The sequence below is a fragment of the Struthio camelus genome, chromosome 5 (assembly GCF_040807025.1).
Source record: "Struthio camelus isolate bStrCam1 chromosome 5, bStrCam1.hap1, whole genome shotgun sequence".
NCBI classification, from domain to species: domain Eukaryota; kingdom Metazoa; phylum Chordata; class Aves; order Struthioniformes; family Struthionidae; genus Struthio; species Struthio camelus.
This window is the reverse complement of record NC_090946.1, coordinates 41,495,625-41,523,380: the sequence shown is the minus strand read 5'-3', so window position 1 is coordinate 41,523,380 and position 27,756 is coordinate 41,495,625. Positions and strand designations below refer to the sequence as shown.

Sequence of the window (27,756 nt, the reverse complement as noted above, 5' to 3'; positions counted from 1 at the left end):
AATGTGTTGCAAGCAGCAGTGTTTCGAATTAAAGGGAACATGGAAAGTAGTTTTAATTATCCAAGTGTCTTGGCACTTGACAAGCTGAACTAGTTCTACCGTGACCAAGCTCTTGTTACTTTGAAGACATTTAATGTTGTGGCAACATTTTGAAAGCCAAAGATTGGCACGTCCCAAATTCAAGGCAAAGACTGCCAACTTATACTCAATGACACCAATCCATAAGACTGTGTTAAAACAGAGGAAGGAGAAGTGGAAAACAAATAAGAGGGGTACTGTGACTAAAAGAACAAGACACAGAGGAAGAGGTAGCAGCTATGTTTTGTGGGATTGACTTCATCATGGTTTAGGCCATTTACTACTCATTTCATGCTGACTGGTTCAATAGTTTCCATTAGCTTACTAGACTTTCTGAACTAATTAACTAAAAGCATGTTAAATGAAATGGGAAAGATCGGAGCGGATAAATCCTTAGCAAACACCTCCCTCTCGGAATTACGTTTTATTTTTCAAAAATAGTATCAGGATTGCCTCTTTCCTCTATCCTCTATAAAATAAGGTACTTTACATGTCAGCAGAATAGGATCAGGTTTGCTTGCCTTAATGGGGTTTGGATTAATCTTGCACAGTAATATTTTGGGGATTTGATGTTGCTATAAGTTGGAAACTGAAAACAATCTTCTAATATGGCAAGCGCATTTTATTCATTCTTTCATACTTGCCCACATAGCCTTGCTATTTGCCTGAGCCCAAAGATGTCTAGTGCAGCCAAAACCAGAGACAGTAAGAGCCAAGGCCATCCATGAAACAGATTAATTCTCATTACTCTTCCATGAGTATAGATGAGAGCATTTTCATGAATATATTAATCTGTGAAGGCCACCAGAAGCCTCTACAGCCCTTCTAACCCTGCCTTGTGATTACTGTAGGGAAGGAGGACGTGTTAGGAGCCACAAGGCAACTCACTGCTACAAGGAGAGAGAGAAAATGAGAGAGAGAGAGAGAACACCCTGGAAAAAAAACAGTTTAAAACTGACACTGCTAGAAATCAAGCATAAAGCTATATTAATAGACTGAAGATATGGTCCTATGTCCACTGTACTTTATGGGAGTTCTATAACAGAGATGAGATGTATTCTCTGAACTTCTGTGTGTATGTATATGTATATTATGTATATATATATGTAATTTTTTATTATGTATATGTAACTTTTTCCCTTTGAGGGAAGGCAAACAGCTCAAAGGACTAGTACAGGATATGTCTTTGAACTTGCTCCAACAGGGACTAAGAGCTGCTGACACATGAATGTCTACTCGGGACATTATGCGTTTTGGTGTGGTGGTCTGAGTTGAGCTCCCATTTTTCCCAACTTTATGTCTTTATATCAGCAGCCTTTATATCCAGCATGTTCTGTCAGTGCATCTGATCAGTGTGATTAGTCCCGAGTGGGTTTATGTTTTAGAGCTCAAAAAAACTTCTTCCATCAAGTGCAGGTGGCAATATCCTAAGGGTCCCTTTTCATTGCTTGGCTTTTCAAAGGAAAATGTTACACTGCAATATTTTGAGCTGGACAAACCGCTGGTCAGAATAGAATGACTCTTTCAGAATTCTCTGTGGTGTGCAGATGGAGCATATCAGGGAAGAGAAAGGAGGACCAAATCAATTACAAATCAATTACAGCCTATATTTATTTCTAAATAATTTGGTGCCTCCTGGAATTTTCTGAAGCCTAACTCCTATTGAAATTAATGGGATGGCTTCTGTAAACAGCCATCTGCTTGTCTGGGTGCCTAAATGCCTTTAAAACTTGGCCATTCATCTCTCTGTGTTTCAGTTTCAGTTTCTTTTTTTTTTTTTTTTTAAAGAGGAAAGAATAGCACTTTTGTATCTTAATTTAAACATTAAGGTTCTTGAGAACTATAGGAATATCTGTTCATTTTGGCAGAATGAAGAACAGGAAAAGAAAAAAAGGGAAAAATAAAAGCTTCTTGAAAGACTCCAGTCCGGAAATGAAACCTTTAAAAATGCATGTCTTCATGTTTATGCAGAGAGTGTTACTCTCTAATGTCATTAGGAGGTGACTAATGAGCAGTCTGAGTAGAAGCTCATTGTTATGATGGGTGTTTAATATAATAACAGGTGCATTAAAAAACTCCATAGGAAAGAGCTTGTATGGGTGAAAGAGCGGTATATGTGTATATTGCCAAAGCAGCTAACACTGACTCAAAGGCAACAGCTTGTTTCAGGCAGGATGTTCTGGAGAGCTCCAGGAGCCACCTCGAAGCAGCCATCAAAAGTCCCAACAGTAACATGCAGGCACCACTGATAGACATTTTGCTGCAGCACAAGAGGTAGCAGTGACAAGGAGCTAGTAAAGGCATAACCCTTGCCCTTATCCTTTCCTGCTGGGCTATATGTTGGTCCTTAGCAAAGCAAGCTTTGAATGCTCAAGATCTGCCACATCTGTCTAGTGGTATAACAGTGTGCATAATTCTACTCTGCAGCAGATTGAGTGCTAATGACTCAATTACAAGTATTAAGCCACACACCTAAGAATAAAGTGGCCAGTTTCCTCCTCATAGCCCAGAAATGAAGTGTCAAGAAAAGAATTTCTGCAGGATTTCAGACATGATAGCATTTAATAGCTATTCATCAATAAATGTTTAGTATCACCTATGACTTCTTAGAAAAAGAGTGTGCAATTACAAGCCACTTAGCCTCATGACCAGTTCAAAACAGCAAGTTCATGAAAACTTTTCTCTCTCCCTCCCTTTTTTATTACCATCATTGGAAAGTCCTTTTCTGTCTTTTGCACCCAGATGACCAGATGCCAAAGGGAATGGCTGTTCCTTGGACCCTAATGCATGAGGGTCAGTCACAGTCATAGAGGTTTTTTTAATTGTTTGGTTGGGTGTTTTTTGGCTTATGAGAGTCAGGCAGGCAGGTGGACTGATATCAGAAAGGGAGAAAAAGCAGAGGTGTTAAACTAATATTAAACTATTTTTAAAAATAACACCAATTCGCTATTATTCTTTGCTTTAACTTTGTCATGAACTTCAGTGCCTACAAGATCATTTTTTCTAATTTTAAGATGATCCTAAAGCATTTTAGCACATTGTGAAAGAAACATAAAACAATGTTTAAGCCAACAAACTGTTAACATTTAGAGGCCTGGAATTTAGTGGAAAGTAATGACACTTACCTGCTTAAGTAAAAACATATGGAATCAGTTCAAGAATACCCAAAGCTGGAACAGGAGATAAGATAAGCATGCTGGAATGTTGGAAGTGAGCAAGAAAATAATTTATTATTAACACAGGAGGGTGATAGCACCACATCATCTGCAACTGCCAAAGATGTATGTGAAATACTTACTGAACAGTAATATGATTGGTTATAGAAATGACTGCCTCTGAATATTAGTGTAAACTTGCATGAAATTTGTTGACTATGTCATAGAAAAAAAGGATGTAATAAGAATTCTCTTTGAACTCATTTAACCTGCATGATATACACCATCAGTCAAGATCACTTGGCCAGTGTTGTTCATGAACTGCCGGTTTTGTTTATAGTTGCTGTCTGTATGCATGCTTATTTAAATGATTTTGCAGCAGATCTTGACAGTTTCTTTTAAAAAAAAGCTGTAAGCACTCTCAGTTAGCATTCATCAGTGGAAAAGTCTCTCCATTGTTGCTCATCTTCTTTGCCCTTAAACAACTTAAGGGTTGCAACTAAGCTATATTCACCCAAAATGAAGAAATTATGTCTTAATCACTAAGAAATATTTCAATATCTGTTAAAAAGCAGGGCATAAATATAACTATCTTTAGGGATATGCCTCAATGTCTTCATGCATCTAAGGCCACTAAATTGAAATCTCCTCTAATTCTGATGTTCTTTTGGCAAATGAGGTCATCTGATGCAATTATCTTGCTACCCAGCCTTCAACATCAAATGATGACTTACTATGACGTGGTTTGCTTGTATGTCCTAAGCATTAAGCCAAAAGTAATTATTCATTCTCGTTTTCCATTAATTTGTAGACAGTGTTTGCTCTTCCAGAGGTAGAATTAACATTTATCAATACAGAGAATATAGTTCATTGACAACATTAATACCATGTGATTGCAGCATGTTCTTTACATTTTCATATATTCCTAACGCAATTCATTGCTATCTTGAGAACACTCAGAGAGATAGTGGATTATTCTGTTTCAGTTGTGTGCTGATGAAACAACTAGCACAAGTATTTTGATACCTCTCTCCCTTGATGTATCAGAGGCTAAAGGAAAAAATACTGTTTTCCACAAACTCTTTAACTGTTCAATTCTCAATAGAAAGAGGAGATCTACTGTCCCTAATATATGAAGGCTTTGATCTATCAAGCGTATCATTTTTGTTATTGATGAATATCGGGGGAAAAACATTTAATTTTCTATCACAACAGAGTAATCTATATGAATGATTACAGATGATTTTATGGTAAACTTCCTTTACTTTGAACTGGCCAACAACAAAAAAGCTTTAAGTCTTTGCTTTGCAGCAGTTATTGTCACGATCTGCTTTGTATCCTGTCTTTCATCTGGCAGTCTGCTAAGAGCAACTGAGAAATTTTCATTTGGACTAACTAAGATAAGGCTTATGACACTTGTTGCTATCTTAACTACTCCATGAAAAGTCATTTCAGCATCCCTGCCAGAAAATGTCAAACCTCATCATATTTTTAAGGAAGTATAACTGCATGGTACACGATACACTGTCACAGTAACATAGAGATGTAATTCAGCCAACTAAAATTGCAAATATAAAACTTAGATTCAAACTTAAATCACAATTACTCTGTTTTTTCCGTAGTGCATATGTGACCACTGAGTCAAAACTTTACATTGCCTAGTGTTGTCCTACAAAGGTCTGTTTTCTTGATTTAACCTTTCTCTTATTTTTGTGGAAAATTAGTACCTAATACAATCCTTAAAATAAGGGATGAGTGCACAATCAGCATAGACTTCTGTTTCCTCTTTTAAGTGTTTGTAAAATAGTGATGGAGATAATTGCAATGAAATTCCAGACTTGGTTATTTTGATTACATAACAAAAACATTCTTCTGAAAACAGGACTTTAGGTGGAACTCTTTTTAAGATGGATCCTTCTGTCTCTTTTATTACATCAGACGCACAGAAAATATGAGAAGGGCTTTCATACTCTAAAGCAAGGTTATATTAGAACATGAACTAAAACAAGATGTTTTTGAGACAGAGAAATTTCGGATATACTGAATCAGTTAAACCAAAATTGAAGGGCTTCTAAAGAAATGTCTCTATCCCTACACACCCTTGCAGAGCCTTTCCTTCAGACTTTCTCTTAGTGTGGTCGTTTTTGGTCACCCCCTGAAGTACAACAAAGTCCATTGAGTTCCCCTGGGTTCTTAGGAAATACTGTTTTGTGGCTGTCACTTCTGAGGCTTGGTTGTATAGTTCTTTCAACCTGAATTTCTCAGGGCTCATACAGTCTCTCCCCGTATTGTAGGCTTCCTGTTTACTGGTGTCTTTCTACCTGGTCTGGACTCTAGAAGTTGCCCAGCTGTGCATGCTCATTATGAATTTATTTATCCTTTAAGACAGGGGAATAGCAGATTGGTTTTGGTCCTACAGGCTTGTCTAGGCGACATAACTAAAAATCAAGGACTGTTAATTTACAGAGTTACCTCATAGACTGGATGCCAACATATGCCAGCTGGTAGCCATGGCAGACAGAACATCCTGTGAAAAACAATGCAAATTTGAAATTAGGAACTGAGATTTCAGAACACTGGATGAGAACTCTGCTCCCCTGTGCAGGGAAGGAGGAGGGCATTTGCGTTCCAGGGGCAGTTTATGTTGCCTCATGGCTATAGATTAAGTTTGTATGTGTATGAGGACCTTAAACTTTTTTTTTTTTTTAACTCCATCTTATTTGGAGGAGACTGTCTGATAAACATCAGATGGTCATAACAGGCTGAAGCCTTTAGAGAAGCTCAAGTTTTTTAGACTTTTTTTTTTTGAAAAGTCACGCTGAGAAACGAAGCTGTTTAAAGCACCTGTCTCAAAGGAGTTGAATTAGCTTCCTGTTTCTTCTAGAGGAGAGCTGATGTCTAGCACTAAGGCAGAAAGCTCTGTGCAGACATGACGGGAGAGTTTTCCATCTTCAAAAGCAATGCTTCCAAAAAGTGCAGTAAAACCAAGCAAAGTGAAAGACAGTAATCAGAGGAACGTAGAAACGTTTTCTTAAGTGATATTACTGAAAGTATGGATAAGGAATAGGGCATCAGCTGTTTGTGGCTATTTCTGAGCAGAAGCAATCATCAACAGGAGTCAGTTCCTCAGCCCTGACTTGGAGTATCAGAAAATGCAGCTGGAAAGAAAGACTTAGTAGGACACAAGCAGAAACGAAGCACCAGAAATGGATTGCAGAGGAGGGAAAAAAAGAGAGCTGGCTGAGGCAAGTAGTGAAAACACCAAAAGTGGTGTCCTGGTTTAAGAGAAGGGCAAATACTGATTCCCATTTCACTCTTTCATACCCTCTAGAGCTCAGTGAAAAGTCTCTCTGTGACCAGGCTTTGGTACCTCCCTGAACTCGAGCTGTCCCTCCCAGCCAGTTCATGTGGTAGGTGACATCAGGCCTTTAGAGGAAACACCAGCTGCCTTTTTTCTTCCCTTATCAGTCTCATGATGTTGCTGCAAGAGCACATGGTCCAGCTTCTGCTATGGGAGACTGTTTGAAATTTAAATCCTGGATCTCAAAGAGAAATTGTGTGTCATTTAGCTGGTCTGTGAGCCTAAGGTGCTGTTGAAAAAGAATGCTTTTGCATCCACAGGCTCTTAGTAAGTAAGTTGTGGGCACATACGGTGTCAGAGGCTGATGGGCTCATTAATTCTAGTTGTACGTGTGAGGCACAATTTCCTCAGATTGTTATTTCGCTAAGTTACTGACTCAGTGCCTTTTCTGAGGCTTGGAGGCAGGGTGGTCTTTTTGTTCATTGGCTGTCGTGTGTGACAGACTCCTGTGACTGGAACCGTCTCTGCTGCCTTCCTGCCATTTGCAGCCATTGTTTTGCCTCTACAGTTATGAGCTTTCTGTTTTGAGCAAGTAGCAGGAGCTCCAGGTACTCCAAGTCATTTTGGGGTCCCTGTTTTTCCTTACCTTTCTCTTAGACATCTGCAAGTCCCCAGGGACTCTTGAGAGTCCATGAGACACACTCATTTTCAATTTTCTAGTGAATGAAATGTCAGCACATGACAAACCATGCTTTGCTGGTGCCATACTCTAATTATTATAACAATGCTAAATATGGACTCTGTCTAATTTTCCATTGATAGCTGCTTTATTATTTTGACATTGCTTTCTACCAACCTGTTGTACTGGAAATAATGGGGACTTGTAGTGACAAGCCTCATGTGTACTTCTCTGCAAACTGTTAAAACTCATGTTCATTAACGCTGTCCCATTGTCAGACATTACTAAAGACTGTATTCTAAAATACAGCAAGGATAGTATTGGCATGCACGAATGACTTTTTGGATATATATCTTCTATGAAGGAATGAGTGAAGAGGCTAGGACACCGATAGGTTGGGTTTTCCCCAGCCGGCAATGACGTATCTATGCCTACTTTCCTCCAGGGGGGTCACTTTTTTTTCCTTTATACCACCCACATCTTTGCCTCTATTTCTGGCCTATTTGAGGCCAGTGTAAAACATATTGGGTCCTGCTTTCAGATTCTTAATCCCTAAATGATTCTGTGCATGTCCTTTTTAATACTTTTTTTCTAATGTTTGAGGATTTCTGATGCATTGAAACAAAATCCCATTTAGCATTAAGATTTAGCCCTTTATTACCTATTATAAATTTAAGGGATAAAGCCACTCCATTAGCTATTGCCATTTTGAGCAACTAGTATTTTCTGTGACAATGACCACAGTTACTATCTCCAGGGTTTGCCCTCAGCAATAGTTCAATAGTTCCAGCAATCAAAATTCACATTTTGTCTGACACCAGACAATTTTTTTTAAGGCACGTGTGTGTGTGTGTGTGTGCACACATGTGTAACAGATATAAAATCAAGTCCTGGATATTTTTCCTTTTCTTTCTGTTTTTCCTGTTCTTTTGTCAAGTACTCCAGAGAGCGTGCCTCTAACCGTCATCACATCTTGCTCAGTTTTTATGCAATGTTGCAATCATATATTTGAAACCAAAATATCTCTGTAGTCTTTTTGTTTGTGGGAAAGGTTAGGGAGAGAATTGCCAGGTCCCTTAGGCTGTAAAGAGTTTTATGATCAGTTTCAGCTCACGCAGTCCTTCCATGCATGAAGACATGAAGCTTTAATGGCCATGGAGTAAAGCCAAAGCTTCTTTATTTATGTGCGCTAACACCCAGTTGCTTTTATGCGTAAATGACTGCTCTCTGGTTCTAACTGTACAATTTTGAAAAAATTAACAATATTCTTGTTAGAAGAATCTGAGGACAACTTAACTTTTCACTTAGTTACAGTTACTCTAGAGTGGGCCATCTTTAGTTAATGCCTTCAGTTTTCCAGATTTTTTTTTTTTTGTAAGAGTTAAATCTTATGTCTGTTAGACAGTTTTATAGAGTAGCATTCAGGATGCTCAGCCAGGTTGATTGAGTGCACATTTCTTTACCTACTTCATGTTTCAACTAAATCTGTGTACTCCTTCCTGGTAGTGTGGCCACTCTATATCATCTTGCTGCATCTCTGCTGGATATTATTTTCATCCTACAGAATTTGTATGGTGCTTATTTAGCTTCTGCCCAACAGCTTGTTTCCCATTCAGTGGTTTATGAAGTCCCTGACCATACTTTTCTCATATTTTTCCTAGCTCAAGATGATATGATACAGACTTTTCTACCTTATATGCCATCAGAAAGGTGTGGTATCTTTCTGTGAAGTGCCTTTGGTATCAAACACAGCCCATATGGGAACGGTATCTCCCAAAGAAGGTGCTGAAGCTACGCAAACATTTGCTCTGCTCATCCCATGCAGAAATGAATTTGGTATCCATCATCTCTCCAATGCTTTCTCCTTGTATATGAGGAATATTTTCCATCGTTTAAATTCTGTGTCTCCTGAGCGCGTGTGTGAGTGCAAACTTCATCTTTTTTTCTGACAGTGGCTAGATCTGCTTGCCTAGAGATTCCTGGGTCAGAGCTTCTCCTCATCTCCCATAGGTTCTGAGGAATTTTCTTTGTAACAAGAGCAGTGGGAAGTTGTCTTGCAGCCTTATTTTTGACAGATTTTCAGCATCTGTAATTGTTTTGGACCCTTGACTGTCAATGAGTCCCTACTTTTAAAGACTCCAAAGGCCTGACATGCTTTTATCTAAACAACGGTATTGCTTTACTTGATATTGGTGGAGAGGGTATCTTTTCCAGTATCAATTAATTTAGTTTATGTACTTTACTAATGGAGATAAATCTATCACTGTAAGCCATAAACATGTAGTAATGTCCTTATAGGATTAGATCAAAGTTCTGTGCAGCCCTTAGTATTGTGTTTACAACAGTGGACAATAACGAAAGCCTACAGAAGAGTTTAAGAATAGGTTAAGCATATCTCTTTCCCCAGAATACTCTCCTGTCTCCAGTAGATTGTTCCTGAGCCAGAGATGGTATTATTATATTTAAGATTAATTGTTTTTTTTTTTAATTGCTGGTATCACAGATTCCGGTACTGCTCTAGCTTGTGCATCAGTGTTCAATTTAAAAAGCATGTAATTGTCACAGTTGCTTTGAGACTGGCAGTCCAGTTCTCTGCTGATGCAGCATTGTCCATTGCTCCCAAATACTTCTACAGATTTTTTTTTCTGAATTAGTGTTGCTGCTCTCATTCTCTTGGTGTGGTGCTGGTGGCTGTGGGTTTTATTTCCTGCTGTGCATGCTTTCCTGTCATTGCAAGCTGTTGGTAAGTGGCATTTGCTTGTAGTTCAAGCGTCTGTTTACTGACTTCCATTGTTTTCATGCTCTGCGTATCTTCTTGTGTTTTTCAGTGTATAGAATTTGTGTTTCCTGATCTTTATCTTTAAAATCTTTGATTCCCTAAAATATCAGCTTCTGTCCGGATTGGTTGACTTCCTTTGCTCGACAGATGTGGATTACCTTGCCAAGGATTAACTGTAGACCTTCCAATAGGCCAGGACCTTCCAATAGACCAAGGCTTTATTTTCTGATCTAGAACTTAAACTGTCAAAATTGGCTGATGAGTCTTGGATTAGTCACCTTCTTCTCTGGTTTTACTCTCTGCTTACAAGCATTTCTGTCATCTATTTTAATAGATGCCTTGTATTTCTGTAATGAGCCCCAGAATTAATCTATCTTGGCTAAACTAACTGAAAACCATGAAAAATAGGAACTGCTTTAAAACTGAGTATTGTAAGAAGTAATGCTATTTTGTCTGTCATTGCTGCTGCTACCAGTTCCTTGCAGACAGATTTCTTACAGTTCTGTTCATAGAGTTTAGGTAAGTATAGAAATTTCTGAGGTGCCTCTACTTTTGTACTGGTTGCAGTAAAAATACCCGTTCTGCAGTCCTAGAGCCTCAGACAAGAAAGTTAAGTGAAGAGATGGAAAGACTGCCTTTTTTTCCCCCTCTTTCTTTTTTTTTTTGTGTGTGTGTGTGTCTTAGGTAGGCATATACACTATCCTCGGTCTATTACTTTGCTTAGGGGACAATTAATACAAACTTTGTTAGTGAGCAACCAATAATGTCTGCCTTGTTCCTATACTTTTGTAATTGATGTGCCAGTAGTGAACAGCCTTAAAACGATATTTTCTCCCAAATCATGCAGGTTGTGTTCAGAAATGTGCCTGTAAATCTGTTGAGAATGACAATATATTGCTGAACAAAGATTAAATTTGGATATTCAAATATACAAGTACTACCCTTGATTAGTGCCTACTTTTCATAGATATCAGTGGAAGATTCACAGAAAGTTAACCAACTTCACTAAATTTGTAGTCTAATCTATGAACTGTAATTCAAAATGGAATATAGGCCTCTCCACTGAAAGGCCTATCGGGGTCTAATTCACATCGACTCCACATTTCTCCAGTGCCTACAATGTGAATAGTATTTTAGTCAGACTTGGGTATTCCTGGTTAAATTCACAACAATTTCCAATCTGTAACTTAAAATCAGCACTTCATTCATTGAGAACTTATCTATGTAGGGAAGTTAATTAGTTGCGGGATGGGATAAAAATGTAAAATAGAACATCTGTGAACCTCCTGCACTTATAAAATAACAGTGATTTATTCTGCATTATTTTAGCCCAAACCTACCATATATTATGTTAATGTGGATTAAGCATTCCTAATCCAGAGTGAGGATATCTCCATGGAGAATTAATCAGAAATAATGTATTTTGATTATAACAAGAATAGCTCTTTTAAAACGAACTCCCTGTGAAAGCAAAACCAACCTGCGAACAAATTGAAGTCAGAGTAAACTAGTGTAGTTGAAATGCTGATGGACCAGAGGAAAAAGGGGTTTAGCAGGTAAAACGACTACAAAGTGAATGCAGAAAGCTGTAAGGCTAAGCACATTTACCTTACTGTGTTGCAGGTCTCTCTTGCACAAGTTACACCAACTGAGGCTGCCTTGCTCAGGAATAAGTGATTGTAAGTGAAGTGAAGGAAAGCAAGCTAGGTGAGAGGGTATCCACGTTATGTAATGAGGTCAGATTTGTCTTTCACAGCAGTGTCATTGAAAGGACGTTCAGGCCTAGGGAATCTTCTCTATTATCTTAAATACGAGCTGAGTTTGGTCCACATAGTGTGTGTGTTTGTGTGTCATTAGGACAGCTGCAAGAGAGGACCAAGAAAGGGGAACAACCCAGTAAGATGCTGAATTCAGCTTTTACTAGGGGAACACTAATGCTTAAAAAATGTATAGATGGATGCGTTGATGTCTGAAGCACCCGCCTTATGGATTTGCTGATCATGCAGGAGCTGTATGTAACAAGGGAGGAGGAGGAGGAGGGGAGGGCTCTAGGACCCATGAGAGCCTTCCTGGGCAGGAGGTGGGAAATCCTCTATAAGGCAGCGGGAGCCGGGCGGCCACGGCAGAGCCGCTGCGGGCCGGGTCGGGCCGGGCGGGGAGCGGAGCGGAGGGGAGGGGAGGGGAGGGGAGGCGGCGCGGCAGCACCACTAAGCCCGCGGGCCGCCCGGGCCCCCGCCCGGCAGAGCCATGCACGGGCTCCCGCCCCTGCTGCTGAGAGTCACCGCAGTGGGTGAGTAACTTATTTTTTTTCCCCTCTATCTCCTTGGGATACAAAGTCCCTCTTACACCCAGAGACTTATTTCTTTGCCTGTTCTCTTTTACCTGTAAAGACAGTAAAGCATTATTAAAAAAAAAAAAAAAAAAGAGAGGAGGAAAATACTGGTATCAAACATACGTAAAGTAGGTGACATGTGAGAACTTAAATCTTGATGGCTATTGATACTAAGTAGATTTCGTTCACTGAAATGCTAAGGTGATCTGTAGTTTTAGAAGGGCTGCTGCTGAAGGAGGCTCTTGTGCTGGAAGCAGACTCTGCCTTTGTACGATTCAACAGGAAATTAACAGCTACACCCTGGTACCGTTTTGGTCCTGTGATTAGAAGATTGCTTTCTTTGGGACTGTATTAGGAGGCTGGGAGAAAGTAATGTAGTGAAGGTTACTTGCAGAAAAAGGAATATTTTAGGGAAGATGCTTTGCACAAGGAGAGAGACGGAGACAGCTAAAGGGAAGAAGGTGGTTATTGGTGCTGTGAAAGACGGAGTTATGAGTTCCCACCTACGGATAGGTGCTCAGGCTGAGTTTTGAAAGGAATCTCTGTGCAGCTCTGTTTTATCATTGTCAGCTTTGGTTTGCAATGCAGCAAGAGGAATGAAACAATAGTAGGAGAGGAGGGGGGAGATGTTTAGAGGATAGCTGCAGAAATGAGAGAGAAGTTGAGAAGCACAAGCAATGGGAGAAAGAAAGTAGGAGTGGGATACACTAACTATATGTGCACTTTGGCAAGCAATCACATTATGAAAATTAGGAGAGAAAAGACTGCACTTGCATTACCAGGGCATGCTGAACTTCACATAAAGCTGAAGTTACAAGAGTAGCTTGGTTGCAAAGCTAGGAACATGATCTTAACCCTTAGAAAAGGATCAAGGAAAATGTACACTTTACAGTCTCTGTCCAGTCTTCTGTCAAAAATAATCTCAATCACCCAGGGAGAGATTTGAATGCATGTGTGTTTAACCCTATAGCTGCTGTCATAGTCTTTACATGGGGGTGGCTTGTCTCACTGCATTGTTATGGGCAGCTCTCAGGCTCTGCAGTTAATTTAAGAACTGCTTGTGTTCCCAGTGAGGAGGTTTTCCTGGAGCAGATTCTCAGAGTGGCTTTACATTTCCTTCTTGATTTGGAAAGCCCAAAGCCTTGATGATGAGGGACTTTGCAAGTTCACTTTTCTCTCTTCTGTTTTAGTGACTGGCATAGGCCTTTCTAATGAGCTGTGTCCCAAAAGGGTAATTTCAGAGTTCCCCTTCACTGAAAATTTTTAGCACACCAAAGCACTGAAGGAGGTTAGAACTTTTTTGATGCAAAAATTAAAACTCTACAAGAAAATTCAGAAAGTTATAAGGACTAAAAAAATAGGGGGGAGGAGAGGTTCAGCATATAAAGATGCATAGTTCAGCGTCAGGGCAACTTCACAGTCATTCTGAGGCTGAGGAAGCACTCTAGCCTCCTGTCTCAGATGGCTAGAAAGAAGGTGGTGGAAAAAAAAAGCCACCAGGTGAATGTGTGGGAGAATTTTATGTTTGTTTGTTTGTTTTTGTTTTTTAATCACCAATGTTGCTTTCAGTCTTCATATTTGATGATTCTCCTTGGATTACTTGAGCTTGTTGGGGGTGGGAGTTCAGTCCTCTTCTCTATGAAAAACTAGGTTGTACTTGGCCAGATGTTGTGTTCTTGCCTCTGGGTGCAAACTATCTCCAGAATTACAGCACAACATACACCCCAGGCAAACCTCAAATGCCTTTTCCTAAAGTGCAGTCATGTGTTTATGTCATTTCTCAGAAGGTTAGCTGTTGATTAGAGCTGCAGTTCTTGAGATATTAGTGGAGATATTTTGTTCATATCTCTCTCTGTAACTCTTTCTAATACTTGCCATGGAGATGTCACGGGTATCTCATGTTTAATTTTAGCCTGAGGAGTAGTCATTGTTTTGGGTTTTGTTGGATCCTTTTTGAGGCAGAGGGAGGTTGATGGCAGGTTTAAGATTAAGGGGGCCAGCCTTCTTTTTTGCCTTTTTTTTTCTTGCCCTCTTTCCCCCCCCCCCCCCCTTATTTTCTTGTGGACTGTTATATCAGTGTGGCAATAGGGAGTGCTGCATTCCTAGATGCTACTTGCCCGTTGCATTTGTCTAGCAAACTGTTTCCAGAAGCCCAAGAGGTTTTCTCCTTTTTTGATTTGTCTGCCTCTCAAAATTGAGCTGGCCTGTTTTACAGAGTGAGTATAAGCTGATTTAAGTTTAGTCAGTTCACACATGCATACAGACACTTATTTAAGAGTACCTTGTTTTGATGTAAGCCAACAGATTTATACACCTAAAAATAAACCAATTCATCAGTCTCACTAGGACAAACATTTACTGCTTTGTGTGTCCTTTTGTCTGTCTAGACAAGTACCTGCCAAGAGTGGAAAGGGAGAAGGGGGCTACGTTCTCTTCTGCTTCTTCATGGAAGAGCTTCTCTTTCTCATTCTTCTATGTCTCTGCTGGGTTATCTAGCATTCAGGTAGAGCAGTGGTTTTGGTATTTTCACTTAAATAGCTCCAACCAAGACAACACCAACTTATCCTTGGAATTTGTTGTAGAAGATAGGTCCACAGTCCTTTACTGTGCAAATGACTGCATATCTGTAGGTATTGCACTCAGTCTGGATACGCTATTCAAGGCACTATGACTGTCACTGAACGCCAAGCGTTGGGAAGATCCATTGAAATAAGAAAAAAGACAGTTCTTTTTAAGGTATGGACATTGCAAAGTTGAGGACTCTCTGAAGTGCGATGGAGAAGGATAGAATAGATATATGGGCGTTCCCTAGTAAGGCAGCACTTGAAGACAAGTACTGGGAATTTGCAAATTCTTATTCAGCATGAGAACATCAAGAAGAGGGACTGAAGTAGAGGAGGAAGAAATTGGGTAGTGGGTCATGGGTACTGTTACTTTAAAGCTGAAGACAGTCTTGTTAATAGCCATGGCAGAAATCCATCTTTATATCTGTTACATAATTTCATGGTTTCTAACTGATCCATAAGATCAAAGTTGGAGAGAAGGATGTCCAGCTTCAGTAATATTTAAAAAGCATTCCTCTGCTGCCTGCCAGAGTTCTAAACAGATATGCAGGAGGGCCCTGGTCTTCAGCCTGTTTCTATGTGTGCTTGGGTGTGCCCTGGCTGTGCTCGTGTGTGGAAGTGCACCAGTAACGTGTGTGTGGCTAGAGTGGAGAGAACTTTACATCCCGGAGTAATTTTAGTGGAAAATGTTGCTTTGTTAACACTAAAATACTTTATAAAGTGATCTAGGTTTGGAGTTGTTGTGTATGGGGGTTTTTGCATGTGTGCTAGTTAGTTCATATTGGGAGATTGGAATAAATCCAACTATTTTCTTTTTTAAATTTTTTCTTTATTTTCTTTTTTTTTAATTCAAGCTCTTGCGTAGAGCAATCTTTTATTTAAAAATCTTAAATTCTCAAATCTAGAATAGAATCTAGATTTGATTTAGGATCAAACACTTAGTTTTGACATGAAATATTACTGTTCAACATGCACTGAAATGTATTTGACTGCAATTTGGTTGAACTACTGAGATATTTTCATTTCAGGTTGACCTGCAACAGTTTTGGTTTAAAAATTTCTTTGAGTTTGCTGGTGACCTGGAAAATCCTGTATTAAAGCTGTTTGGTTAACTTGTGAGCATACCACATATGCATTTGTTGTTGCAGTTGGTTGTCCTCAGGCTGATGTTCATTGCTGCGCATACACACAGTAGCTGGTACTGTTGTTTGCAACTCAGTATTGGATCAAATTCCTCAGAAGTACAAGGAAACAAAGATAACGTGAACTCTTTGCAAACCTTTCGTAAAATCAGAAGGATAAAGCAGCTGCTGAGAGAAGAGGCAGGTGAGATCTTTCCAGAAATAGATGGAGAGGAAGAAATCCTTGGGGTTCTTAGCTAATGCAAATTGATGGATCTCTGTTAATGTGAACACAGTTACGGCAGTGGAACATCTTGCCTTCTGTATCTGGAGACTTTTATCCGAGACTCTTGTGAGTAAGCATGATTTCTGTACTGAATGCTTAAATCAGAGGAGGAAAATAATGCCATTAATTATGTTAATTAATTGGATCAAGCTTATAGTCCTTTCCTGTATCTCAGCATCAGTTCTTCCTCTCACAATTTCTCTTCCTCCCATTCCATTGTAATTGTTCCCCTGCTCCTCTCCACTCCTGGAGTGTAACAAACACAGTGCTTTAATGTGGGCTGCTGCCAGCAGGACAGGATCTGTGTATCTGGGTATACAAAGATGAAAACGTGGCAGATGTGAGAGCAGCCCAGTGTAGAAAAGTGGTGAGCTGAGGTGTCTGATAAGAGATGAGTGGCAGCTGGTTTGACAGATGGCCTCCAAGTGAATATGGAGAAGTGAGATCTCCTGAGAGAGTGGTGACAGATAATACAGGTAGGTCATGAGGGGACAGGAGAAGAGTGTCGCGCCTTTGGTTCAGATTGTGACTGGTCCAGCACCATTAGGGGTCAGAGGAGATGGATCTGGAGAGTGCCAGGTTCTTTCCTTTTGATGTGCAAGAGGAGAGCTCAGGCTGCAAGACCCTTGCAAAGCAAGAAATGGAAGTGGCACCAGCACCTCCCCAGGTCTCTGCACTGCCTGAAGGACTGCAGTTCCCAAGCAGGTGGTGGGGTCTCACTGAAGCATTTTGCATTGGCATGCTGTTTCAAGGAGCTTTCCTAGAGCTTCCGTACCTCCACACTGTTCCCTCTTCCAGACTGTATGATACCAGCACAACTAGACCCATAAGAAATGATGGAAACAAAGAGAAATTATATAAAGGGAAACAGACATGACTGTTCAATCTTTCTCATCTAAAAAAGGCAGCTCTGCCTTATATACGGAAGAAATAAAGGACTCAGAATTTCAGTAAGGTGCTCATCCACAGGCCAAGGTACATCACTTCAGGAGAATTTCAGTTTTTTTTCTGTATCTGTTCTTTAAGATAAAGCTGACTAGAAAAGCATAAAACTTCACATGACTCTGTGTAGTATTTCCTTCCACTTTTTAATGAAAACCTTGTTAAAGTTTCTAACTGGCCTTACACAAGGGAAAGAAACTCCCAGAGAATGGCACTGACTCAGTTTAAAAAAGCAAATAGCAATCTCTTCAGAGATAAAGGTAGTCTTGAGAAAGAGTGAACTATAGAATACAAAGCTGAAGTCTTTCCAAAAAGCACAGATCCTTGCAACTCAGCTTAGCTTATGCACTATCTGATGGGAGAACCATGTCTGTTAATAAGGCATCGCAGATTTTCAGCTAACTCTGAAAATCCCATAAGCTTTGGCATATCGTTCAAGAATGAGGTATTTACTCATGCATGTGATTGTGCACTTTAGGGTTTTGGTGTTTTGGGTTTTTTTTTTTTTTCAGTCCATAGCAGAGCATGTTTTTTAGGGCCTAGACAGCCAAACTTTCTGGGCTTAAAGCATCCACACTTCTCCGCTGTGTGAATGTGTACGGAGTTATATGTTTATATATTCAAAACATAGGATTGATAAAGTAACTGAGTGGGAGCCATACTGGAAGGTGAAATGAAAGGATGTGATAGGGTTTTGGTGAGCATAATGAAGTGCAAGAGGTGAGAAGTTTCTGCTGCCTTGTCATGGGGAGGAGTTTTTGAGATACTGAGGAGCAGAACTAAACCCAAACTGGAACTTTTTTTTCCTTGAATCAGAACTAACCCAGTAACTGAAGTCTTATTAGAATCTAAATCAGGATCAAACCCAGCAGGTTACTGGTTGAGTATCACAGTTCAGTGCAATCTTTCACCCCTCAGCAGAGATGCGATTAGCATGGGAGCAACTTCCAGCTGCAAGGATCTCTGCGCAGCTTTGCATCCAGCTTCTGCCTCCCTACAAGACAGTAACCAGTGCCCATTCTCACAGTGACACAGCACTACTTTGAACTCCTGAGACCCAAAGCATTTTCTGCATGCTGAAGGTGGACTCTGAGGGCTCCACTGGAAGGGGATGAGCTGTATTATGGAGTCCAGCTGTCTCAAGGGTGCTCTGGAAATGTCTACAGCACCCCTCCTGAGTTGACCTTTGGCAGTTGCACATGTGGGTGAGCTTGTGTGTTTGTGTACTGTGTGCTGTGTATGCAGCAGGGAGAGGGGAATGCTAGAGGAGCTTAACTCTCTTCTCTTCCTCCTCCTCTATCACACTGCATCGAATTTGTGTTCCCCTTCCCAACACAGTCTTGCAACTTCTGCTCCTCCCTCCTGGGCTGAGGGGGCAGGAGGAAGCTGTGCAAGCTGTAGAGGGAGCATGGTAGTGTCCAGGGCCAGGCAGGGGAGCAGGAGGTGAGGAATTCTGCTCCAGTGAAGATCATGAACTTGTTCAGTGTGGCTTGGGATTGCTGAAAACTAGATAGCAGCTGTCAACCTGAACCAGAACAATCTCAGGCAAAGCTGAATCCAAACTGAAACAGAACTGAAAAATTATTTGTCTCACTGGATTGTTCATTTGGTACATTTGGTCTGCAGACCCCGGTGTCTTAACTAATATTTTCGATAACGTAGAGAGCCTTGAGAATTGTAATTACACACCTCTAATAACTTGCATGTCTTTATTTTCTGGATCTTCTGTTTCTGTTGTTACCTTGTACTGCAGTTTTGGTTTTCTGAGTATCCACTAATGTTGGTGTTTTTTCCTACTGAGCGCAGAGTGATTAATACTTATTTGCTACTTTCGCTTCAGCTAATGGATGACTAACTTGAAATTTCCTTGGCCTTTAACATGTTTTTAGAGTTTGCTCTATGACATTTTGATGTGAACTGAGCTGGAATCCAGCTCTCTTTACATTAGTAACACTTTTAAAGTGTGTAATTCACAACAGGAGCGTTTTCTCTGTTTACAGTCACTACAGGAGCCAGAAGAGTATTTAAAATCTCTGAAACAAGCTTTCTTTAACCCCATGCAGGCTAACAGTTCAGCCTAGATTTTAATGAGTCATTACACCCTCTGAATCTTGCAAGCCCTGATAGCATAGTCATCGCAGAATACTTGCTTTCACCACTCTGTTCACATTTCTTGAAGTCCTGCATGCCTCCTGGCCCTTCAGTATCCATCAGGTTGTTAACAGACTTTATAGTTTTCCACAAATATGACAGATTGTGTTTGTCAGTCTGTTGCAATCCCAGAGAAGAAATTTGTAAGTCTCTAAAACATACAAAAAATAACTTTATGAATTAATTACAAGAAAATTGAGGTGAATAAACCAAGTTTGAAATGTCTTTTTCAGTGCCAACATTTGAGTTATGAGTTGAGGAGAAACTATACGAATTCACCCAGGTTTGATTTCAGATTTTTACTAAGATTAGTATTTTGCTACTTAGGTCAAAAAATAGAGGATAAAATTTCCTCTAGCTAAAAACTTAAAATTTTGTGATAGCAGGCAAGCAGTGGATAGTTGATTGTCTGACTGCCCTGCTCCTATAACTAGCCTGTTCTCTGCATCCTGAACTTCAGCCTAAACTCCTGTTTTCCAGAATAGGCATTTATTTAGTTAGTTAATTCAAAAGGACTTATGTTGTGGCTATTCAAAGGATACAAAAATACAACAGATTAATACAAATCCAGCTCTTTTCACCTCATCTGGAGCTGTAATTTATTCACTGTGATTAGACACAAGCATTCAGCCTTCCCTCTAGAAGCTGTTTTCAGTTGTGATATGCTGGTCAGTTTAAGGCAGGATGTAGTTCTTCCCCCCTGCAATTCCCCAACTTTTTTTTTTCTTTTTTGTAGATCCTGCATACATGTGCACAAAGATTAATGAAAGCAAATATTCTATTCTGTTTTTTTCACGCTGGAAAATAATTTTTGACACTTGGTTTAGGACCTGAAAAGAAATGAAAAAGGCCTTATTTTAAACAATCTGCCTTCCACGTTTTCCTTAATGGCTGTAGTTACTCAAAGGTATACATTACTTGGGGATTACTCATGACTATTTGTGCTAATATTTTTAATATATAGTTTGCCATTTTGCAGGGACTTAGGTAGCATGTGACTGTATAGGCTAATGTTAACCACGTATCAAAAAGAAATTGCATCTAGACGTGTTCTGAGAGATTTTCTGCCTAGCCAACTTCTGTTTCTGATTTTCCTCTTAACCAAAACTCAGCCATATATAAATGTGAATGAAAGCACAAAGTTAATCAAACTCTTCAGAATCATAACAGTGGTTGACAAAAGAACTTGGCTTGTATTTGTTATGACAGGCCTTCCCTGATAGTCCTCAAGTTATGTGCTTCCAGGGTAATGAACTCCTAATATACGTACTTTGCTGTGTCTGACTCTCTCCAGTTGTCTTTTTCTAGTGAGAGTGCGCTCCTAAAATTGGAACCAACTTCCAACTGGAAGAGTAGTTTTGTGTGACACTGGGTCTGACAGTGAAGCTGGCTTAAATATCTCCTGCCCACGCCAACTTCTGCCAAGTGCCATGTCTCAGCTTGATGTCATCTTAGCTGTGTCAATCAGACTGTAGGGATTCTTTCAGATGATCCAGGTTGAAGGCTAACTATTTTTTTTTGTAGATCATTTTAGTGGTCTAGTTAGCTGTGACCCTATAAAGCTTGTGTCTGTGCAGCTGAGGAGATGGTGGTTGGTGGACAAGGACAGTAAGGGACTGAGCCTCCCAGCAGAGGCCATGAAAAGTGGTAGGTGCCTTGGGAAACGCTTAAGCTGTTTCTTTTGTCATTGTTTTTGTTTTTCATTCTCCTCCCCACTATTGAAATAAGTATCGTAAGAAACTAACCCATAGGATTAGATACCTGAGGTTAGGCAATGTGAGTGCACCGTTATCTGGTTCGGTGATGTCTGCTTTCCGTTCTGTTGCAAGGAAGCAAGTGCTAGATGTCAACTTTGTTTGGAAAGCAAACTGACGTCCCACATATGAATTTGTATCACTGGGAAAATACCTACCCTCCAGTTTTCGTAAATGGAAAAACAGTGTTTTCAGTTACCTAGTTCTGTTTATGAAAATTTTTCATTTTTGGACATTATTAGCTTTCATGACGGCCAGCTGTCAAAACTTCTAACTGTTTAGGGGCACAAAATTCAGACCAGCAGTGTCTGTGGTATTCTACCACTGAAGTTAGTAGTGTAAGACCAATACTGAGAAGTAGTGATAAACAGTGTTGTTGCATGGCCTTCATGTCTCCTCTTAGCCCTTCACCTGAAATAGACTGTTTTCAACTTTGACCAGTAGCAAGTACAGACTGTTAAGGCAAGAGGCATGCTGAAACAGTTAGGATAGGACTAAAGCTGCTCTGAAGTTAGAGAGCAGAGGATTGTGTTTATTGTCTAGAAGGGAGATAGCAAAATAGTTTTGGTCCCAGGCATAAATTTTAAAAACAAAATTTTTTATAAGCTCTAGTGCGCACGGAAATGCTCACATGTGTTTTCCAAAAAAAAGTAAACTACGCTTAAGAATACTCTTAAACATGCCATTTTATTCTTGGTGACACAAACACACAAAGGAGCAAGAAATAAAGTTGATGAGAAGTAGAAGGTGAAAGTGCCTTGTTTAGTCTTTCTGAGCTTGGCAAAGGGTAGATAAATGGCATACCCCGTTTTTCTGGCACCTTTTTTCTCTCCAAACGCAGCTTTCCCATCGCAGGATGGGGTTAAAAATCATCAAGTTAAAACAAACATATTTATGAGCCATCTGGTTTCAGAGTCTTTCCAGTTTGTGTTTTCTAGTCTGGGTAACTATCAAGCAATTTTTGTTGCTGTAATTTTCATGTCATTACATGGCTCCAGAAACTACATGTTTAAGAAAACACTGTAGAGAACTAGATTCAGAACAGAATTATAAGCGTTGGCAGCACTGGAGACGTTTGTCATTCTTTCAGTCGTCCTAATGTACTACTAAAAGTAAGCGTACAGAACGTTTTTTAAATCCATCTTGCCTTTTAATGAGACTTTAAGTTAGGCAGAGTGAATGGGAAAGCAGTATTATCTAACTCTTGTACAGTAGGGTAAGGGGAGTCAGATTTCCTAACGTTGGTTCCAGGTTCTGTCACTAGCTTTCTGTGTGGTTTGGGGAAGGTTGCTTAGCCTTGGTGCCTCAAACCTTATCCTGTTCTACTTATTTTATCTCCCTTATTCAGATATTGTGAGACATAAAACAGTATGTTCTAATTCCTTGAAACGGGTCTGGTGCACATCGTTATTTCTATTTTTTAGGCCTTTTTTTAATGAAGTGTAACTAAGGAGTCTGTAAGTCAATTTCAGTGAAAATTTAAATGTGTTCCTTTGGAAAGAAGTCTCTTTCTTCTTTCACATTGAATGTTGGACTGCTGATAAGAACTTTCTGACAATATTGGCTTTTCCATTGGTGGAGGAAATAAAAGCATTCTCCTTAAAGGCATGCATTTGTGTTGCTCTTTCATAGCATATCCTTATCTGCTCATGAGAAGGCACAGCGCCAATGCATAGATGTTTCTCCAGTGACATGATGTTCTTCATGCCACCTCCGTCATTTGTGACCCTGAATCAACTTGAAAAGAGTAGTTTCATCTTTGTGTAAATTCTTGGGAAGAAAGAGAGGACAGAACATAACTGGAATTGCTGGTGTTGGGTTTCTAGATATAACCAAATACTGGATGCTATTTAAATATAACAGATGTTTTGTGAATGCTAACTAAAGTACAGTAAACAGCTTCCCATTTCCCACTTCCCCCACCTTTTTGATAGAGCTGGATGCTGAGTAGATCATTCGTTTTCTCTAGTCAGATTCATTTTTCACGGTCTTGGAACCTTTCTGACCTTTTAGCCTGTTTGTGCACAGCTGGACTTCACTGCTGTTCCAGTTCCCCTGCACCCTGTCGAACGTACTGCTGCATCTTGCTGTCTCCCCCGTAGCTTGGTATCTCTTACAGACAGTGAGTAGGAACAGCTGGCAAGTTGAGCTCAGTGAAGGATGCACTGATGTCCCTAGTTCTTGTCAGGATAAGTACGTTGCTCGCGTCTCTCTGCTTCTCGTACTCACAGCTGGCCTGAACTTTAAAAAAAAAAAAAATGCAGAGCTATTGCTTAGTGTCTTTATGCCTTTAGATTCAAAGCCCAGATCCTCAGCTGTATAAAGAGGAAGAAACAAGGGTATGCAAAGAAGAATTACAGATTATGCAGGGTGAGTGTGATTTGGAGGTAGGCATTGCTTGCACCAACACAGAACACTAGCCGTGATGCAAGGAAGAATTTTGAAATCTTGGCACCGACCTGTTAAATGCCCTGCCGAAAATTGTGCTGTTTCACATGGCAGCTCCTTAGCCTCCTCTGAGTGTTTGTTTGACTCTCTCTCTCTTCTGGAGTCCAGCTGGCGTTGAGAGGCTCAGCTGTTAGGAAGCCCATTTGGGAGTCTCAGCTGGCATTGGCAGACTCCACATGCTGCTGGAGCGCTTGCTGGCAGAGTTGTGTTCCCTCCTCCGTGGGCTGTCAGCAATTTCTAGCTGATGCTGTGACGTTTGAAAGGTGCTTGACTCGTGCTTAGAGCTAACAGGACTCTGCTGAGGAGATAGAAGGCTAGGTGTTTGTCCACCTTCACTGGTGATAACTGCATCCCTTCTTCAAAGACATAGACCTGGGCACTGCACTGTCTTTGGCCTGTTGATGTGGAGGTATAGCAGCGGCCTTTGCTCGCGACAGCCTTCAAAGCTAAGTGCAGACCTAACTGTGACAGTCATGCTGCAGCTTTCTGTCTTCCAGGCCTGTGTCAACAAAGCCTGCCTTATTAGCATCCTGCAAACTGAACTGGCTTTCCATCACGCTTCAGAACAACTTTAAGACATAGCCTTGTTCTGGATAAAAGACAGTAAAGCAGAAATTCAGTGCCCCAACAATTGCTGTCTACCCAGCCCTACCAAAATGCCTTCATCTTGAAGGACGCAGTAACTGATTTTTAGCTTGGATACCTCAAACACGGTTATGGCATTATGGCAAGTTAAGTGGCTCCCTTTTTCTTAGCAAAACATGCAAGGAGAGTTCCTTGGCAAAGCCATCCTAGGTGGAGGGCAATGCAGACGCTTCAACATCTGCTTCCAAAATAATACTGTCTACTTTAGACTATGAAGTTCCCTCAGAGTGTGTCGCTTTCTCATTACTGTAAATGAAGTGGAGTTCATCCTCTGCTTGCAAAGAATCTTTAGCTGTTATTGACCTGGTAGCTGGCTATTGCAGTGACAGGCATTTTGGGAAGTGGGTGGGACACTTTTGGTGTTTACAGGGTCATACACAACTTTCTGATGCAGAGGAATTGAGGCTTCTTTAGGGGAAGCTGGCAGAGACAGGACAGCACTTTGAGATGTATGACACTGTGAGAGCTCTGGAACTCTGCAACTTTGGTGAGCACTGATAGGAGACTGAAATGACACCAATGATTTTTTCATGTTAGTCTCTCCTTCACTGAAAGGAGCTCTAGTGGAGTACCAGGTAGGGAGTGGGAACTTTGGACAGTCATATATAGAGAAGAACTGTGCAACTCAGATATGAATTCAGTCTTTTTCTGTGGATGCTAATCTGCTAATTGCAGTTCTAATTTCAGGCTTTTTACAGCTGAAAAGGTAAAATGCAGGTGCTGGATGAGCAGCTGAAGTCCAGTCATCATCAAAATGTATAGGCACTCGGACAGGTGTGAGGCATTTAGTAGGGATAACGAGTCAAAGAACCCATGTTTGGTCTGGTAGATGGTTTCTATCTCAAAAGAATATACACTGAAAAGTGTAGGAATTGTGTGGAGTTAAAAAAAAAAAAAAAAAAAAAAAAAAACCTTGCAGTCCATGTTAACCATTAAAAGCTGTGTGCCAGTGTGAAGCATTTTGTCACCTTGAAAGCTGCCTTATGTAAAGCGCTCCACACTGATATACTGCATTGCGGTCTAAAGCAAGACTCAGGCTTGCTTTAGGACTTGTCATGATTCAGGCTTTTACTGGGTGGGGGCAATAGAGAAGAACGCTGCATAAGCTCTTGACCTCATGTTGTTTGTTATCCTCATTCTGCTGGCTCACGTATGCTGGCTGGTGTCCTGGGAGCAAAGAACGAAGGTTCTCTCATCTCAGCTTGCTTGATTGAGGGCTGAGGAATAGAAACCTCTGTTTTCTCCATTGTGTGGACTGGTGTGGAGTGTTGCCTTGCCACTGAGGAAACTCCAGCAGCAGGCCAGTAGCAGTCAAGCATTGATCTTTAGTGACTCGCAACTGAGTCCTAATGATTCCAAAATAATTTAGTAATTAAGAAGGTAAGCAAGTGGTGGAGCGGATCTGAGCTCCAGCAACCACAGTGTTTCAGGAAATCAGTCTAACAAGAGGTTGTTTTCTTTTCTCTTGGAAGAAACGTAAGAGCTTATGTTGAGCTATCCAGAGAATTCAACATTCATATGTTCTGTTAGTTTGCCTCCAGTGGTTTTTGCGTGCCTGTTTGTAGTACACGCACATTTACTAGATATAGATATACCAGAAATGTAAGCTGTTGGCAGAGGTGTTTCCCTACTGCCTGCAAATGAAATGGCTCGGGACCTGATGGGAGGGACTGTTCCCTGTCATTTTCTTTCTGGCAGCATTTTGGTCAATGTTCAGTGTTTAATCAATTTATCCACAGTCTGAAAGGAAGACAGAAATTTTCCCAAGAGTCTTTGGTTTTTTGTTTTTTTTTTTTGCACGTACTCATTCTATGTTTCTTCCTCTTTGATACTCTCGAACTGATTTCACACTGGGGTGGGGCTTTGTTGTGACATTCTCATCTTCAGTATGAAGCTTAAGACAGGCTGAAACATCTTTGAAAGAACTGAAAGAGAGAGATCCACGTGTTTTAAAATGGATGAGATCAGTTCTGGAATGATCCAGTTTCAGTCATTTGGGTTTATTACTGCTCATTCCCTTCCATAAAGCTGTCTGGATTTAAGAGTTGAGGGGTATTTTCTAAACACAGCTTAGTGGGTGTTAAGAATATCAGAGTAGCCATGATGGCATCTGGCTGTGCCAATGCACTAGAATAATACATAAAGTTGTCAAACTCTGAAACTCATCCTTGCAGTAGTGAGGCTTTCTTCCTTGGCAGGAAAGAAATTCCTAATTTCACAATTACCGTTTTGGCAGACGTTGATCCTGGTCCTTCAAGGGAAAGGGCTCGTTATGTTTAAGGCCTTCCTCTCAGAAGTAAAATGAAAACCTTCATATACAATATCCTGTCAGCTGCTTTCCAGGGGAAGTCTGGTTTGGTAGCCTAAGGATCTTTCTTTCCCTAAACCACCCCTTACCCTCTTGGAAGCTGAAGAAAAGGTATGGAGGGGCAGGAATCCAAGAGAAGAAAATACCCTTGAAGATGAAATCGTTCTTTACAACGCAACTTCCTTTCTTCTGTTTTGTGCTCTGAGAACAGTGGGATCATCTGGCTATCATCCCATTTTTGTATGTTTCTTTGCTGGGTGGAAAAATGGTCAAAAGACTAAAATGCAAGTGACCGTTCTGTTTGGAAAATCAGTTTCCCACCAAAGTGGACAAGTACAATTGATAAATCTTGGTAATGTTCCTCCACGCCATGAGCAAAAACTATGTCAAGTTTTTTTTTTCCAACCCAAAGGTGATTCTTTTTTTTTTTTTATCATTCAAAAATGAAGTTAAGACAGAAGTGTCTTTGAAAAGAAAGAGACGGTTTGCCAAACAGCCATAAACTAGTCTTAAGTGATCCCTGAGTATTAATCTGTTTAGGAAGTTCTGAACACCAGGGCTTTCCCACTGAGAATCTCGCGTGCAGAATTCATTCCTCACAACAGTAATCCTGTGTGCAGTTTGAAAAAAGATTCTACGCCTCGTGCATTGTGCTAGCTGCAGTTTAGGTATTCATACTGGACAGTTGTCTTTCAGGTGGCAAACACTTAACACTGCGTGAACAAACTTAGTCCTAATCATTTCCATAAGACGTGTGGATCTTGGGAGACTTTCCAGACATACCTCCCTCTGAAGGCTTGGCTCTCATGCTTCTCTGAAACAGTAAGCAATGAAGACATCTCTCTCTAATGTTCAGCATACTATCACGGTTCCATACTTACTAAATTGTCTCATTAGTAAGTAGACTGTTTATATTAGTGCTGTGATTCAAGTTAGCACCCTAGCCCTGTCTGCACAGATTGTGTTGTGCGTGCTTGGTTTTTTTTCTGATGACTTCTTCACGTCTGTCCAGTCCTTCTCCAGGTCCCTCATATTTGACAGTTTTTTCTTTCTAATAGTCTTTGCCAACTTTGTGAGGCCTAGTACATAACCTATCTTGCCATGTCACTGTGGCCTGTCCGGCCTCATTGATTTGAACGTTAAATATAGTCTCTAAACCAGTCTCCCACTTTTTTTTTCTACCAGCCAGTAGATCCCCTCTCATCCTCGTGGC

General features: G+C 40.4%; 1 protein-coding gene across 1 annotated transcript in view; it reads left to right on the top strand.

Annotated features, from left to right (window-relative positions):
* Nucleotides 1–12,161: 12,161 nt before the first annotated feature.
* LTK (leukocyte receptor tyrosine kinase) overlaps nt 12,162–27,756 on the top strand; it is a 108,927-nt gene continuing 93,332 nt past the window's right edge. Inside the window, exon 1 of the mRNA XM_068945930.1 lies at nt 12,162–12,282. Within this exon, the coding sequence (XP_068802031.1) occupies nt 12,240–12,282 (43 nt within the window). The 5' untranslated portion in view covers nt 12,162–12,239. The remainder of the gene's footprint in view (nt 12,283–27,756) is intronic.